Source organism: Rhea pennata, chromosome 10, assembly GCF_028389875.1.
Source record: "Rhea pennata isolate bPtePen1 chromosome 10, bPtePen1.pri, whole genome shotgun sequence".
Classification (NCBI taxonomy): domain Eukaryota; kingdom Metazoa; phylum Chordata; class Aves; order Rheiformes; family Rheidae; genus Rhea; species Rhea pennata.
Genome location: NC_084672.1, coordinates 11355837 through 11374622, shown reverse-complemented (window position 1 = coordinate 11374622; position 18786 = coordinate 11355837). Strand labels below are relative to the sequence as shown.

Below are 18786 nucleotides of genomic sequence, written 5' to 3'. Positions count from 1 at the left end.
TCTGCAATTTATTTCTCTTATGAAAGGAAAGCTCCTTAAATCTAAGACCTATCTTTCAGCAAAATATCCTAGAATATTTTTAACAGCTATGTCTTAAAATAATTTCAGTTTCATGGACAAAGAAAATTTTTTGTTTTGAATCGCTGAATATAGTAATGCTGGAACTCAGAATTTTCTATAAATGTACCCAGGAAGCCAGCCTCCATTCATGAGAACAAAAAAAAAGCGTGGTGATTAAGTGATACAGAACTATTAAATTAGGTAGCAATTAGGACTGGTACAAGAACTGAGAAAGCTGGAAATACATCAAGTATTAGCAGAGTTACACATCACCTGTTCTTACCTCCCCAAATACCTGCTACAGGCTGCTGCTGGGGCTGAACTGTGGGTACCCCAGACTGCTGGGTGCTGCCCCGCATAGCAGCTCTGCCCCTGTAAGCTTCATCCTGTTCTCAAAATCACGTTGTCCCTTCTTTACGATGCTCTCTGACATGTCCTAGTATATGAGTACATACTCCACTTAGCAATCAAGCAGCGTCATCATACTGTGTACTGTATTCACTTTGGGGAACATTATGTGAATACTGGCAAAATCTGGCCCACACTCTTATTCTTACTGATTGCAATTACTTCAGAAATAGACCCACTGAATTTGCTTTCCCAGCACAACAATTTTTCTGGTTATCTCACCTTAACACAATTATGCTCAACTTAGCTGCTGATTGTCAATATTCAAGGTAATTGTTAGGTGATAAACTGTTTTAAATGATATAACAACTGTGAATAGGTGTCAGCCACCAACAATTTTTCCCTGAAACACGAAGTCCTTGTCTCTATATCATGCATTTATCAAAGTTAGTCTTGCCATCTATTCATCTTTCTAACCTCTGATTTTAATTTTTTCTACTCATCTGTCTAAGCAGCTCAAAGAAGTTACTTAAGACTGGCATCTGAGATGACTCTTGCTGTGCCACTTTTCTTTGTGGCATAGATCTCAAATGTCCTATGGTTTATTGCTAGATATTAATTTTAAGCTCGTTTTATGTTCCATATTAATAAATTATTTCTCAAAAGATAAAAATGATGCTGTGGAAATCTGGAGTTCTGTAGACATATGACATTTGGAGAAAATGAGGGCTGAAACTTGGTTTTGAGATGGACTAGGAATTATACTCCTTTCCCAAATTCTATATGGAAACAATAGTTTCTTACCCTTTCCCCTTCATCTCTATACAGCTTGGAAAATACTTATTTCCAATTTCTTAAAAAATAAAAACAAACCCCCCAATCGAGACACTATCATGTATTATTTTAGAGGAAGATGGTAACTATCAATCTGAATAATATTCATGCTCTCAAATTTTCTTTCCCACTCTAAACAACAGAATAACGCAGGTCAGTTTTAATGAGGAGCCTTGTGTGTGGCTTTCCTCGCACACTGCACAACAACCTGGCACTTATGAGTACATGTTCTCCCTGCACTATCACCATACTTTGTCATTTTTCAACAAGCTGACTTTTGCCCACAACGCTGAGGACTTTCATATGGTGAAGTCTCTCAGCTGCCTCATTAACTCTGAATCAGTGTGTGCCCTTGCATTTCACAGGATTGTTGCCTCTAGCATCTATTATGCTGCAGTTTAGACAGCCTCTGGCTAAAAACTTCGTAAAACATTATGATGAAATTACTTTCTTGACAACATACAAGTCAATTATAATGTAATTAAAAGGTATTCTAATCTATTCCCTTGCTTGGCAATGGTTTCTTGGTTAAGATCATCCTGTGCATACTTTTATGGTATCTGTGATTTTTTTTTTGCTATAAATTGCAATCTACTGTTCAAAGCATCTGTTTTTCTGTGAAAGAGGTAGCAATTATAGTATCTGTAGAATTAAAGCGGTACAAGCTATTTTGACTCCAGGGTCTCCACTTTTCAGTGCTTGATTCCCTGAGCATTTTGCTATGTGTTTCTGTTGTTGTTGGACTGGGAGGTTCTGGGAGAAAACTGGAGGGCTACACTCTCCCCTGGCTGCTTTCCATCCCAGCAGACTCCTGGCTTTCAGCATGTGCTTCTCATAATCCCTCTGCCAAGGGAAGAGTGAAATTCCCCTGAATTCACTCTATACCTTATTACTTTCCCATCCCACTTTCGTCTTTGCTGCAGCCTCTGCACATCCCAGCCAGGCCCTTCTGTTCTTTTCCACAACTTGCCAAAACAATCAGAAACTGAAGTCAATGCCCCACTGCGTGGGGCAGCAGAGCTCAGCAAACTTCGGGCCCCTCTGCCAGCCACGCTTGCAAAATGATTTCCCCAAATTAATGCTTTTAAAGACAGGTGCTTAGTGGTTCCTCTTCATCTCCACCTTCAGCCCATCACTCCTGAAACCTCCAACATCCTCCTGCCCTGAGGCAGCACCTGTGCCACCACGCCTGGAAAAAAGGGCAAGCAACCTCCCTGGAAAGAGAGCAGCTGCCTTGTGAAGAGTGGATAGGGCTGTGGGACAGGAACTGCGGCCCTCCCCAAACCTGGACCTTCCCACACCTTCGAGGACAGCAGCAACAGCCTGAACAAGCCAGTCATGCAACAAGCACAGCTCATTATATTGCTGCTACATCAGAAGGATGCTAAATATTCATTAAATTCTCACTGCACGGCCTGCCCCTATCGTCCAGATGACAGCAGCACTAATGGGTTTGAGCAGCCCTATGTTCTTCTCCATATTTGCAATTCAACACACTGCCCAGAGCAACATGTTGAATCCTAAAAGTAAAATAAAGCTTACGTAACTGAGTAACAATCAATGTTCAAGTGAACTGCCTGTGCTCCTGATCATTTCAAAATATTGGTATTGTTGCTATGTAGTGTTGATTTGATGAGTAAAAAACCCGCCCACCCACCTACACACCCAAACAGAAAAGATCCAAACACAAAAAGGCACCTCTGCCAAAACAGTTGCCTATGCATGGTATTTAAATGTGATTTCTATGCAAGCCATTGCAATGTGCCCCATATATGTATGTCTAAAAAAGTCTGTTAGAACAGCCACCTTAGAGGTAAAAAGAGGATGGAGAGTTGTAAGATACAAACTCTTCATCACCACCTTCCTTCTGTGACCAAGTGCCTTAACTTACTTGAGCTTCAGCTATTTTATCTTTAAAACTGGGATAACTTTTGCCCACAATGATGCTGCGAAGCTAATCTGTCTGATATTTGCCAACACGTGAAGGAGACCCTTGGATGGAACACTATTCTAATAAGTGAGATGGAGGGAAACCAAGACCAAACCAACAAATGCTATCTGTACTCTTGCTCACAACTCGATCAGGTTTCATTTTGGGCTAGAAAAGTAGGTCAAAATGCTAAACAATAGTTGTTTGTGGGAGAAAAATCAACTCTTCTCATTAGCTGGGTACACACATCCTCCTTGTTCAAATCAGCACCTTTAGGACTCTTAAAATGGACAGGCAGGGTAACTAGGGAGCTAGGGAGCAAGCCTGAAGGCAGCATTTCTTCTTAACCTGCTCCTTAACTAGTGAAAAGGAATAATTCATTTGGCAAGTAATTCACTCCTTGCTCAGGAAGCCCGAGGGAAAATTTTTAATTGCAGGGAGGCTCACCTTCTTCTGGGACATGGTACAGCAGGGGGCAGTCGCCTTTTGAATGTCTTTTGGGCAGATTAAGATGCAAATCTTGGATGCTTTCTTCTGGGACATGCTACAGCAGGGGGCAGTCGCCTTTTGAATGTCTTTTGGGCAGATTAAGATGCAAATCCTGGATGCTTATCTTGTTCTCAGCATCTGCTTTGCACTGCGAGACAGAGCTCTGGCTGTAGGCATGTACTCCCCCTGCATCCTCCCCACACACAGAATAATTACTTTCTTTTCATTAATTAGTCGCAATGCATGCATGCACATACATAAGTCAAACAATCCACTGCTGAAAGTTCAGTAGTTTTGGCTTGGAAGTAATGCTAGCCTGGGTTTTCAAAGCCAACAGCCCACTACTATCATGAGTAGGAGAATTAGCTAGGCATAAGCAAGAGCTCTTGGTAAGCAGATCTAAGGGCTAAGCTTTCCCTGCAAGCTATATAGGTGCGTGCGTGCCAGCTGCAAACCAAGGCACTTTGCTGCTGGTTTTAGAAACGAACACATCAGCAGAAACAACGTAATGATGGTAATATATTAATGCTGTACCAATGTTAATGAAGCATTACTATCAATTTAAATAGGCAGTATGGCTGATTTATAAGCCAATAAGTAACCAAGTATAGCACAGTAGATGCTTAGAAAAACAAGCACGTGAAATAGGCATGACACATAAAAGGTTTATTAAGGGATGATTTCTGGAAGATCTCTCTCCCAGGATAGCGATATTTTAACATTCTCCCCTGAACATGAACATGGATAACAAACTGTAAACTTGTCTCGTTATCCTGTGTTCTGTGCTTTGGCAGAAATGACCAATGAATTTTGTACAAGAATGAAATGTTTTAACTCATACCTCTGACTGCAGTCCTCTAGGGAAAATGGTCACTTAGAAGTAACTTCAGAGGAACTAATCAGAAGGATGAATCTAGTATATAATAAAAATGGTTGTCTAATCCATTATTCAGTCCAAGTACTCAAAATTCTTAAAAGAAATACACCAGCACACTATCTGGCAATGCATGACAAAGTAAGAAAAAAAGAAGCTGGTGGGGGGAAACCTTCATGCCTAATTTGTCACCTAAGGCTGATGAACTCCAGTGTGAAAACTGAAGAAAATTAAATGCTAACCTATAAACATTTCAACCAGGCAAGTGAATACATAGTTGGCATTTAAATTACAAGCTCTAGTCTGTACACATCTGTCTCTTCATTCCCTTTAAAAAGGACATTTTGCCACCAAAAAAGCCTCAGCATTATCTACTTAGTACAGGTGGTGGTTTTAGATACTGTACTATAGACTCAGTTTTGACACTTAAACCTATTGGCATATTAAGATAGTAAAGAAGTCAAACTCATCAGAGATGAAATTCTGTCTGGGTCAATTAAGTTGGGCAAAATCACTTCCAATGTGCTCCATATTTTTCAATTAGAAGCTTTTCACTACAAGTGTCTATAACAGGTTATATGAAAAACTGAGAGTTTATAAAGTTAGGTGTTTGATGTAACCTGTCCATGGCTAGCTGTGATAGCCATGGCTCTTGCCACCTACAAACATGCTGGGGTCCCGCCGGTTTCCTACCTTGGCTCCATCCACGCTGATAATCCGGTAGCTGTTTCTCGTGCTGTCATAGAAGTAGGAAACAGTTACGGCCTGCTTGCTCGCGGGGACCCAGTTCTTCTTTGTGCTTGGGTCGATTTGGAAGACGTGGGCTCTGGTGGTGAAGATGGGCTGCTCTCTAGAATAGGGAGGGACAGGAGAAACGTAGGCGTGAGTCCCTGGGAGATGAAGTGTCCCAGAGGCCCTGGCTTGCCCAGCATGGCGAAGCGCGTCATCTGGCCTCATGAGGCAGAGGATGCCAGTGACTGTGGCCTCGTCTTGGCCATGCAATGTGACTCAGTGTCCCAAGTCATTGCCAGAGCCCAGGAGATGATCAGCAGTATAAGGCCAGATTCTCTCCCCATGTGATATTAATTGGGTACCCCACTTTTTTTTCAAAACTGCTAAGACTTATTTCAAGGAAAGGACAGTCACATGCATCCTTTCCCAGCACACAAATTTTGCTAAAACAGACTCCATATGGATGCCTTTGCTCCTATCACTCATTCATGTGAGTCACCACTTAGAGCCTGAAGCTCCCTGCGGATTCCCAATCTCTAGCAGAGTAAAGGCATGGTATAATTATTGAAATATTAAAATCTCTCTTCTCAGAATCAGACTATTCTATGCGTGTGCATGAAAACTTCACCAGATACAAAAAAATTAATCATCTTGGAAAAGGAGGGGAAAAAACACTGCCAAACCCCTGTACTGCATTTTCATGCAACAAGAGGTATCTGTGGGTAAAATACTGCCTCTGACACTCCTTAACTTTATCAACCTGCAGGTGTTTTTACACAACAAGAGGATTTCACCCATGATCAAGGGGCTTGGTTTTACCTTATACAGGTGGCAATGCAAAACACACGTAAGACCAGAGAAGACACGGGATCAAACGAACAAAATGCGATACAAAGTCATCTAGGTTCAAGATCAGAATGAAGACTTATTTAAAGGCCCCCAAATTAAATCCACTGCAAATTACATCTTTATTCCAAGTTTAGAAGTGGAAGTGACCTATAAGTCAAGGCTATGGTGTTTTTAACATATATATATGTGTATCTTGTGCTTTTAGTTCTTGGAAAGCTACAGTAAATAATGGTATATGTTAAGTGTTTCATTCAGCGTATTTTTACCATGTACAAAATATTACATCATGAATAGTTCAACTTGACAGAATTATGACAGGATTCAAAAATAGTTGTATTACAATAGAGTACATCATTGTAAACTCTCCAAAATATTTACCACATGCAAACTGAAAAGGTTGCCATACAGAATTGTGCACAAAACAAATGAAGACAGTCAGATGAAAGGCCAAAAATCTCTCTTTTATCTATTATTCTTTTCTATTCATATAAATAATCCTTTTCTACTGCTCTTAGGTTTTGAATTATGTTTTTATTAATGCTTCTATAATCTTCAACTTCTTTTATAGCCACTTCTGTTTTTAGAATATAACAACTTCAGGGACTATACGTAGGAACTGTATACAACATCAAGCAGAACCTTAACTGTTAAATGCTGCTATATTACAAGTAATTAAAAAGCAATGACACTAAAAATCAATATTAAAATCAAGGAGACTAAATTTACTAATATTAAACAGATGAAGCAATCTAACTGTAGGATTAGCTCAGGAGAGATGGTGGGATCTTGCAAAGCCCAATAAGGCCTAAGAAAGGAGAAAATGAAACCTTTTTTTTCTTTTTCTTCTTTTCAAGGCATATGCAAAGTTTTAAATTTTCCAGGGGCTGACAAGTGTGTTTCTGGATAGACAGCTGTGCTGAACTCAGTAAAACACTCAAATGAAATAAATTAAAAATATAATAGGACTGTCATGTTACAGCTGTGGAAGGATATCGTTTATTCCATGTCTTCCTTATCAGTAGCTCACTGAATCTGACTCTCATTTCATATACTAAAATCATAGAATCATAGAACAGTTGAGGTTGGAAAGGATCTCTGGAGATCATCTAGTCCAATCCCCCTGCTCAAGCAGGTTCATCTAGAGCACACTGCCCCAATACAGTCCTCAGCTAGGAAAAGCGGGTAGGTCTTTGTACATTTTTAAAATATTTCAATCATATATTATACAGGATTAGCAGTGTAAAGCCCAAGGTCACATTTTTATGAAGCAAATAAAAGCAACTGAACTTTCTGCTTCTCTTCCCATACAATGCATGAAGTGTCAGCTGAGTGACCAGTGGTTTATATGTGACAAGGAACGCAGGGGAGTTTCCCCCAAGCTACTTACCTTTTTTTTTTTTTTTTTTTTCTCCTAAAAATATATACGTTCTCTGAGTGGAGCTAAGTAAAAGGAGAAATTCTCCTTTAACATAGCACTGAGTTTTTAGTCGATTCTATTAATAATTGTTTTTTGCTAATGATAATATGATCTATATATTTCAGGCCAAACTTTCAGAAGTTTCAGATTTTTCCTTCCTGAAAATTCATCCCACAACAATTGCATTTCTGTTAAGTCATCTTAGCAATACCAGAAAACAATGTTTTGAAATTTTGCCTGGCCTCTCTACAACAGTGGCAGTAATCATATAAAGCAAATCCAGATATAATGAAAGCAGAATGAGGTGAAAACCAAAAAAACCTCCATTTTTACGTAAGTCTTACAGCAACTACTACTGTCAACAGGAGCTGTATACCTGCATCCAAGTAGCTAAACTAATGGAAAATAAAGTTCAGGTCTTGAAATAGCCATCTAACCATTCATTTGTGGCTTTTGTTAAAAACTAAAGGCAAACCTTGACTGTGTTTCTAACCTTTATGATTATGAAAACAAACAAGAAAAGCACACTTGGTCTTCCCAGGTGCAAACAGAAGCTCTACCAGTCATGCTGTTAGCTAGTTGATATATTATTTTTTAAAAATAGTAATAATAAAAAAGTTGTTAAGTGTTTTAACACATTCAAAATAACTCATCTATTGACCTATAATTGAGTCTCCGGTGCAGACAGTCAGTTGGTTGCTCTTCATCTACCCCTTTGGCCTTTCCGTCAGAGGCAGCTCTAGAGGAAATCAAAGCCCGGAACAGATTTTTGACTTGCAAGAACAGACAAAGCCTCCCATGAGATGCACCCTCCCATAAGAATGGTCCAGCTTTGGCCTGTAGTAATTAAGACAAGAAGAAGCATTTTGCTGTGACAGTTGTCCGGCTGTGTCCCCCTTGCTCGCAGCCCACTCCTGCTCTGCCGCACCGTTCCTGCCGAATTCACTCGCAGGTCTGTGCCTGGCATCTCCCCGAGAAGTGCAAATCCTTGAGCACAGCTGGTGAGCCCAACAGGCCAGAGACGAGACTGAAGTTCGCCTTCTGTACTGCCAGTCTGGATTTGCAAATCCAGCAGTTTCCCTACTAACAAGCTCCAGTGGCACAACTTCTAATATGAGGGATAAATGTCTGTACTCAGGGGCTCCCAAACTCTTCTGACCAGTGATGCACATATATGCAACTATAAAACCGTAGCATTCAATCTTTAATTTAAACTCTATCGATTATATACTTTTACAACACTTAGCATGGCCTGATAGACCTCCAAAAGGAGTTTATTACTCACTTGCAACTTTTGGTATTAAAGAAAGCATTTCATTGACACAGGGATCATTTTCCAAGATTTCTCTCCTTTTTGTTTTACAAGAAATTTATTAAATTTTACATTTAAAAAACCCCACCATTACTAACTTGAAATTTTTGCAGCACATCCTGTGCTATTTGATGTCTGACCTGTAATCTGGTCATTATGTGAAATTGTCAGTTTTACTGGGAACGCAGGGAATAATACCATTTCTAGCTACCAGAGTTGTGGAAACTGTAAATCAGAAGACAAAGAAAATTTATGAATGTTTAAAATCTCATGAATTTTAACCAAAGTTGTTAATGATTGATTACATACATTTTTCTTTTTTAAAAAAATCTGTTTTAAAATCAAAGTGACAGTAACATCCAATGTTTAAAGTAAAACTACTGAAAATCTACCAAATGGAAACCTAAACTATAGTTAACAGTTATAGTTCTTTGTTTAATAATGCAGGTTAAGACAGAAAATACGCTTTGATGAGCTTTGGTGGTGAGAGGCATTTCTGTGACCAGCATGTTTTATAAATAATATGATTTTCAAGCCATGGTTTTGTGCATCTTTGTTGATTTTTAAAATGCATTCTCATGTCATTTGAGACAAATCTCAAGTAAAAAGAAATCATTCTCTATTAATTAAGTATGTCATTAACCTTTTCTTAAATATTAAAAAAGAAAACTAAGACTCTAAAGCTAATGAACTACATCCACAGCTGTGAGATACATTATTGCTTTCTGATTAATATATAATCACGCAAAATTTTACAAGTGTATAACTAGCTGCACTGCAAACCACATTTTATATTGCTATTCCTAGTCAACAGGAACACGCTTTCTCTTGTGAAAAGTTCAAATTATTTAATTCAAAGTTCCTTGTTTAGTATCTGAACCACGAATGTAACCAGTGATTTAAATCACTTCAGCTGTAAACAGTCTTTCCGGATTTTAAGTCAGCATGGTAACATGTGTCTGATGGAGCCATGGCTTGGAAAGCTCCAGCCCGGCTGGTGTCTGGGATCCCGTTGTCGGGTGAGATCCTGCCTCGGGGGCTGAGCAACACATAAGGGCTGCGTGCAGCTGCCTGCTGCTCTGGAACAAGGCCTTGATTATGGGATACTCACAGTTTTGAGCAACTTTTTGGTAATAAGTGCAATATCATGACTCGAGGACTTGCCTACAGGTAAGGATCTGGGTTCATTTCAATATGCAAAGTGCTAAATGCATGTTGGGTGGCCGCGCTGTTGGCTGAACAATATGTAAAAAGAACTGAGCAGCTCTTTTATTTCTTGTAGTATCTGGAATGGCGAAGATATTTGTGATAGAAATTTAGCCTGGTATTATGGTGGAGACAAAAATATTATTTGCACAGTTTGTGAAAAGTTTCTAATGTATCACATGCAATGTTACATTAAAAGAATCCTCAGTTTTCTGAGGATTACTTGTGCTATTCCTACGCTGACAATAGAGAGCTTTGTATTAACAGTCTAATTTGTCTGTCTGAATAATGTTTTTTTTTTCAAAATATGTCCTCATGTAACTGACATTTGTACAGGATGCACATGCCTCTAAACAGCACATCAGGGTAATTTTTGGAATGCAGCACTCCCTGCTACCGGCCATATTCATGTGCACATTGATATTTATCCTACCTGACAGCTCCAAAGATCTGCAGTAATTTGCTATAATAAGTGTTAGATAATGAGGATCTCCCAAGAAAGAAAAAGAGTACTAGCACAAGACCCTAGACTGATGTAGCCACCCCCGTCATTGCAGCCACTCGTCAGGATACAAAGACTTGTACTTCCTAAATGCAACGTGATAAACATGGTGTCAATAGTTATTTGGATCAAGCACTGCTGTACTGGCAGCACAATAAACAAAAAGAACAAACCTCCGATGCGTACGTTAGACTAATTCTGAGTGCCAAATGTATTTATGGTAGCTTAAAAATAAGCAACACTGCTAGAAAGCAAAGTGTTGTTTCCATTTTACCCCTCCCCAGATTAAACTAGCAGCATGTGCAGATCTCTCCCCCCAGTGCCCTGATGGCCGCGTTGCTCCCTGAATGTGACCAAGGTCCTGACACTGGCCCAAAAGCTGCTGGGACCTTCTCATGCCTCTGACTTCCAACAAATGCATGCACAGCTCCAAAAGTTAGCGGCACGTTAGTGAGCCGAACGTGCAGCTTCACTCCCAAATAAATCAGAACAGCTATGTCTTATAGCTTGAAGGCTGCAAAGCTCTGCAGTTACCTCTGCTCAGCTCTCAGAGGAGAGGATTCAGATGCCACCCCACTAGCAAGGACCCTCACAGGCAGTGGGAGTTTTCTTGTATTTGAAATACTCATCTGGGTGAAAGTCCAGACAAATAATAATTCCTAAAAAATGACTTGTAAAAAAAAATACCACTTTGTCTGTCCAAGCAAAACTCATCTGTTCCTATGCGCCTGTCTCAAACTTAACAAACAACCCAGCCCACTCTCCAAACCCACCCAAAACACCAGAATCAAAGGCACACCTCTAGTGAAGTATACAGCCCCGCCTTAGGGAAAAATTGCACTTTGTGTTATCCCACGCAGTAATTAGCACCCTCGCTGAAGTTTATCCACAAAAATGGATCTTCACTCAGAACAAAAGAGATGATCAGCTATCCCTCGGCCTGCTGAGGACACATATCAAAGGTTCTTGGTTTGTATCCAATCTTTTCAAAATGCATGAATTGCCCTCTTACTGGTGAAAACGGACATCGATTAGAGGACTTGCTCCTAATCTCACTCCCAGAGAAGCCAAGACGTGCGACTTGCCCTTGCGCTGGTCGCAAAGGAGGCAAACCCAGGTGTCTCAGGCGCTGCCTCCGCGGCCCTGGGCTCCCCGCGCGTGCCGCAGGCGGGCACGTGGCTCGGTGCCGGAGCGAGGCGGGCAGCGCGGGCACGCAGGGACGGGCACCGGGGCGCCTCGAGGGCTCTCGGGGCAGGGCCGCGAGAGCTCACGCGTGGAGTCAGCGCGTGGTCAAGGTAACGGCCGTCTACCGTAAGTTAAATATTTAAGTAGCAAGCTAGGGAATTGTTTTTTGTTGTTGTTTTTCACAAAGCTGATCTTGCACCTTTCTGAGACTCAGGTGTCCAAAATCTAAACACTCTTGTGTGTACTATCTACGCAAAAGCAGCTAGGTTTTCTAGGCACTCATTCTCGCTGTCACGCAGAGCAGCATGGGGCTGCGGCGTGGCAAACGTAAACCTCACGTGTTCTACAGCTGGGATGGCTGCAAACCGGCCTTACGGAAGGAGGCAGCTTGCTACCTTCCCAAACCGGCATTTGCTAATTGACTTGGGTCAGTCGGGTCGCATCAGATCCAACAGGCGAGGCAGAGCGCCTGCCGCCAGCTTACGCGGCCGTCGAAAGGGAAGCGCTTGCGCCAGCTCGCGACGCTGCGAGATGAGGGAAGCAGGTGGGTAATGGCTTCGTTTTGCACCCGAGGCAACTGCCGCGAAGAGCAGGACGGCATCCTGCGTAACAGAGCCAGCAGCAAACCTGGAATAAAAATCAGACCACCTCACTTCTGCTGCTCCACAGCCTTGCTATCGCTGCCTTGGCAGGACAGCTTGATATCAGATCTTCCATTCTGGGATGTTCTGAACCATGCTAACTTAAAAGGCTACGTCAATGTTTGAATATTCACCACGCAATAAAAGAGGCTACTGTAAAAAATTAACAGCCTTCACAGACAAGGGATAAGCTATCAGCAATTTTAGCAGTTTCCCCCTGTGAGTTGGGGGGCAGGCAGGTGCCAGTCCCGGGGGAACACCCTGCCCGCGAGTGGGAGGCGCAGACCCAGCAGCGGCACCGCGCTGCCTAGACGCAGCTCGGCCTCCCCACTTCTCGCCCACCCCAGCATCCCGGCCGGGCTGTGAGGTCGTCCAGCGCCTCTCAGCCAGGCCCAATTAGCTCCTGTTTGTCCTCAGAGGTCAGCAGCCCTTTTCACATGAGTATTTCCAAAGCAGAAATTATGTGGAAGGACAGAGAAGGAACCCCTGAGCAAAGCAGGACAGGAGACGCAAGCACCGGAGGTCAGAGGCAGAGAAGGAGGCCCCAAGAGCTGTCCCACGGCGGGGCAACGGGCCCACAGCGACACGCCGGGCTACAGGGGGCAACCGCAGCTGATTTTTGCATTTTTCTCTCTATTAAAAAAATGCAGGAACCCCTTAAACTGCATTCGTTAGTACTCCAATATCCAAATACTGCATTCGCAGGTATGTTTTTGCTGCAGGATGGAATCACAGTTACTTCTGGTTGTAAAAACAGGAGGGTAAGTGGGACAACTTTTGAGAAACCTAGACTATCTGGACAGAGATTACACCATACCTAAAAAGCTAAAAACAAACAAGAGATAAAGCTATTTTAAAGAAGATTTTACTCAAAGTCCCTGTTTGTGATTTTTCAGTTGCTGAAATTCACGTGTTTTGTACCCACACGTACATCCTCGTTAGCGGCTGCGAGAACGTTGCCCGTTTGAAAAGAAGCTCTGGATTCAGCAGCAGGGCTAATTAAGGGCAAGGTCATGCAACTTGTTCAAATAAGCACAATCACGATTCTCCAGTGCCTGCTTTATACTACATTTGATATCAACTCACCTGCAGAAATACATTAAATTCTTGCTATCTTTCTATCTCTTCTTTTAAAGGAATTATTATTTCAACAGACAATGTAATTAGCAAAAGTGTTTCTTGCATTTGTAGGAAATGTAATAGTTCCAGTTACTTAGGCACAAAAAAAAAACAAGGAAAAAAAAAGCTAGCTAAAGAGGAACTGACTGTTAAAAGCACAGATGTTAATTAAATTCATTTATTCATTTTAGATTTGTTAGATTTGCAGCTGAGTCCAAAACAATAGATTTTTAGAACAAAAGCTCTCGGAATGAAAATCATCGTGACATCTGTGAGATCTCACAATACCATTGTGCCTTTATGAAGTCAATATATGAATTAAAAGGCTTAACTTGGGCAGTGAAAAAGCTTGCACTTTATGTATTGGGCTACCTCTAGAGGCTTACTAACTTTTCAAGTTATTCAATGAGTAAGACATACACAGGTGATAGGAACTGAAAGGATCCTGAACTAATACTTTTTGGGTAAGACTGTCTATTAAAGAAAATAAATTCTGGCTGCCAATATCACAGATCATGAAGCAAAGATGATGAAACTTTATTTTGGAGCATATGTACGTGAAACTGGTTGTGTAACTTCGATTACTTTAGAGACTCTCCTTTAGAAGACTTTCAAAGAGGATCCATACATTTGCAACCAAGAAATGTTTATGTGGCTTCTCTTTTACACAGGGATAAACGCAAGTCCAACAAAACTTAAGAAAATAGACTATTGTACTCCAGTTTCCCCCTTTGCTACACTCTCCTGCCCTTGCTGACAAATGAGGCTGTATCAATGTGTAAACAGACTCCCCAAAGCCTTCATGGTTCTCTGGATAGCTTAAAAAAATATCTTCTGCTTTTGCCTCAGTTGCAGTAGAGTTAATGCTTTTAGCATGTCTCCTCTGGCACAGAAAAAGATACAGCTTGCACTGTAATATTTCACTGACAGATTTTCATTGTAAATTGAAAGTATAAATCTTGAACTAGATAGTGCAAGTTTGTAAGAAAGCCTGAAACCAGTCTTTTTTTTTTTTTTTTTTTTTTTTTTTTGCTCCGATGCCCACACTTTCCTATCCCAACACAAACCCAGAGCCCACTCTCTCTGTTATAGCTCACTTTTCTTTTTCCCTTCTTCTCAGCAAAGGAGAAATAAGGAGGCAGCTTGCAGACATGGGGTACACCATGTTCCCCAAGCACCATCCTCTGACTCGTCCTCAGGGATGGTGTTTGCACAAGCAAGGTAGATAGGCCCATGGGCATGCTGAGGTCTTCATCTGCAGCTTTAAGATGCAAGACCCACCCCAGATTTTATTCAGGGAAATATGCGTCCATGCAGCCTAGCAGCCAACTCCACAGAGAGTCCGAAGAAAAGAGTTTTTTGGAGTTTCTTCCAAAAAGGAGAAGCAGCGTTCCCACAGAAAGAGTCCTGGCCTGGCAGTGCTGAGGAGCAGGACGGCCAGCGCAGATGGTGCCAGCAGCTGGAGCAGGTCCATGCAGCTCCTCAGGCAAAATGTACACATTGAGGCCTCTCCATTCTCCTCCTTGATGGAGGATGTGCTCTTCTAGTGCTCATTTCAGGGAGAAATGGTCAAAAAGGGGGAAAAAAAAAGGTAAACACAACCTTGGAGGAAGAATGTCATGTATTTTGCACTTGTAAAACATCAGGCAGATTCTTTAACATGTTAGTTGAGTCCTAGTTGCTAGTTGAGTCCTTTTTATTATTATTAATAATCCTTTGCACTGTGTCCTTCATAGTGCAGAAGGCAGGGGATAATCTGAGGTTGTGTGTGTCATTTGGTGTTTATTTAATAGATAGAGAGGTTATATTTTGAAGAAAAGCTTCTAAATACGATTTAAATACATCTTGCCTACAAACATAAGATTAAAGATCATCTGTGTGTGTTTGTGCATGTAAAACACACTGACACCACCAGGGCAACATGTTTAGGATTTTCTTCCCCTCCCATGTGACAGGAATTTGAATGCCAGATGAGCTTAGCTGTGCACAATCTGAAAAGTTGATTTTAATCAGTAACATAATCAAAGCATCACTATTGCAAAATAATATGATTAAAATCTCCCTTATTTCCGACACCACAGAGCGAAGCAGACCCTTGGAGGGGAGTACTTCTGTGCATTAATCCAGGCATGTAATTATTGATATGCTTGCCCATACACTATTCAAATGCTCTCCCCTGAGGCTTTTCTTCCACTTATACTAAAACAAAACAAAAAAGGCAATCAGTTCAGTTTAAAGAACAAGTTGTATAACTCTTTTTGATCTGCTGCCTGCAGGATCTGAGACGTCAGGAGGAAGCACTCCGGCGTCCCTCGTGCCATGGCCCCGATGCACCGTGCATGCGGGGTGCTGCATGCGGTCACTCGAAACACTGCCAAAACACCCAGGAGGTCTGAAAAACACTCGCATTTCTGAGTGGACACAAACAAGGGCGTTGGCAGATGGTTTAGCACGATGACACGCACCTTCAGTGAAACTTGAGCATGTAAAAATTAAAGGCAATTAACAAACAAACAATTTCCCCCATTGGGATTAGGCAGATGCGAGGAAGGCGATGCCCACACTGGATTTTCACGTGCATGCTGCAGCTTGCCCATGCTGAGGACAAGCCAGCTAGCAACACCACAGCCAAAGTGAACACATCCCCAGCCAACGGCCTTCTCCTGGGGCAGGCCATCCAGGAGACGAGAAGCACCAAACGCAGAGCCAGGAGTGCCACGGACGGGGCATCACCAACCTACGGCCCAGCCTGGGGTGCAAGAGCATCCATGCCTGAAGCCAGAAATCGCCAACTGCTGCCTGGAGAAGGAGAGATGCTAGCACACAGCTAAGCACTCCCAAAGCCAGTCTCATTCCACACTCAATATAGTGTAAATTAGACTACCTGGAGAAAAGCTGATTTCTATGCTCTGAGAACTTTAGTAGAATAATAGCATCAACAACAACATTTTTGTTGCTGCTAGCACAGTCATGCAGCAATTCTCTAAGGAACTTAAAGACTCAGTTCTTATACCCAGTATATTTACTAGCAGCCAATAAGGTTATTGTAAGACAGATAAATTTTTTTCTGCTTCAAGTTAAAAATACAAAGGAAATTTCAAACATTTAGGAGCTAACGTTATTCAGTGATAATTTTAATCTTTAAAAATATAACACCATCTGTTGCCATCAGATCTATAGTAGGGATCTCAGGAGTGTATATTTATTTGTTAGCATAATAAGCTGTCAGCTATGCCAGCACACAAGTCAGATCCTCCGGTAAGCTTCTGAGCTTCATGGAAAGATTATTAAGCCCAAGAAACTTAGCCCATAGGTAATAAGTGAGAAACATAGTATTAAATAAATATATTTATATACATATGTGGGTGGGTAGGTGTGTATACACCACACACCAGCAATGACACAAAACCAAATCCTGAAAACCATTCAATTCTACAGTAAACCTGTACATATTTGCAGGTAAAAGAGGCAGACTCATCCCAGAAATTCCTGAATCCCAACAGCCACCTATTTCTGATCCCCTAGTCCTGTTCCCTGACCTTCAAAGCTCTCAACACCTCTGACTGCTAAATGCCATCACTTCCAATGCTTTTGTGGGCTATCTGAGGATACAGGCTATGTGAGGACTTAACTTGAAGTTTCATCATTTTTCATGTAATGCAGGCTACTTAACTATGGTTTATAGTGCAAATAATATTAAAAAATGACATTCGTATGTTAGCAGAATCTCAAAAATTTGTGTGGGCTGTCTGAAAACTGATAAAACAAACAAAAGACTACACATTTTGATTACAAACTCGTAAGTTTAAGTGTGATCCACGTAATATGTTAACCCAAATATAAAGCCTAAGTTACTTTTTTGGATATGTATTATCCATTATGACTCTAACCCAAGTTTTAAAGAGGCTAATGATTCTAAGCAGCCAAGCTAAGACACCCTCAAGGGACTACATTTTCAGTAGCTTTCAAAAATCAGACCCCTTAGAGTGTCAGATCATCAGTAATTTAAAAATAAAAAAGCCCTGACCTTATTTCAAAACATGATTCACTACGCCAAAAAGTCATCTTCTCACTCTTTTGAAACCATATTTCTTATGGAGATCACATTTCTTACATTTCTAACATTTAGCTTTGTGTGCCTCATATGTTAATACAACAGGGCAGCATTATAATTTTTTTTTTCCCTGTAATGAACCCTGTCCTACTGGTATTTCTTGATTGAAAGACTGCAAGTAAATCTGGCTTTGTCTTATAAAATTAAGGTCTACTAGATCTAAAAATCCAATTAGTGCTTACAAAAATTAAGATGTAGCATTTCCTCAATCTCATTTACATCAGTGTAGACTTTTTTCCCTTTCTGTCAAGGACGAAGGACCCAGCTGCATGATGGGGGCTTGGGGTTTGCCTTTTTTTTTTTTTCTCCCATCTCATTTATATATTGATTGTAATAAGGCCAGACAGGTAGGCCTATAAAAGTTCTGATTCTGTCAGCAACTGAAGTCGCCAGGACTGTGAACATTGTCACTTACAGATTGATAAATGGACTACATGGACTAATTGTATTTCAGGGTCTCTGGACAGATGGCAAATCTTACAGCCATATGGTAATTATTTCCACTGCACTGAAAGTATATTAACACTTACCAAAATGTTTAAAGCGTTGAGATGATCTAAAATAATTTTCCTGTGAACTCAGATAAAAACGACGAGATGGGCTATGCCTGCACTCTGGAGCTAGACTTTCTTTCCCAGGATTCCCGGTCGGAGCAGGCTCGAGGGCCCCAGGGTGTCACACTGCTATTGATTAAACCGGCTGTGCGCGCTGGGTCCTCAGCTGGAGTACCACAATGTTGTCATAGCCAGAGGATAACATGCCTCATTTTAGTTATTCTGTCTCGCCCGTATTTAGTTGCCACTATTTGCTGCTCGATACTCTGGTTGCCCTGTGAGTTGGCATCACTGACACATTTATTTTCTTTTTTCTGATTTCCCTCCCTCCCCAAATCCTTCTCCAGTCTTTGGTTTAAAAAACACGGAAATAATCATCCTTTTATTTTTAAAGGAAGCCACATACCAAGCCCTGACTCGGACAAAAGCAGCAGAGGACAGCCCAAACCAGGAAGAGTGAAGACCCCTCTGGAGCAGGGCCGCCCTGGCATGCATTGAGCTGGCCCCACTTCTGTCCCCAAAAGCATGATCGGGCACAAGGGGGACAGAGCTGTGCCCCAGCAATCGTGGGAAGTGTAACACGTAAGTAAAGTAAATGCAAACAAAGCATTCAATGGATA

General features: G+C 41.4%; 1 protein-coding gene across 2 annotated transcripts in view; it reads right to left on the bottom strand.

The window, feature by feature from the left end:
* HOMER2 (homer scaffold protein 2) overlaps nucleotides 1–18786 on the bottom strand; it is a 61311-nt gene that overhangs the window by 31710 nt on the left and 10815 nt on the right. The window contains exon 2 of one of the 2 annotated variants that reach the window (XM_062583396.1): nucleotides 5229–5385. In XM_062583396.1, coding sequence (XP_062439380.1) covers nucleotides 5229–5385 — 157 coding nt within the window. Of the gene's footprint in view, nucleotides 1–3619; nucleotides 3669–5228; nucleotides 5386–18786 lie in introns of those variants that run through there. The other variant, XM_062583397.1, reaches the window with a different exon arrangement.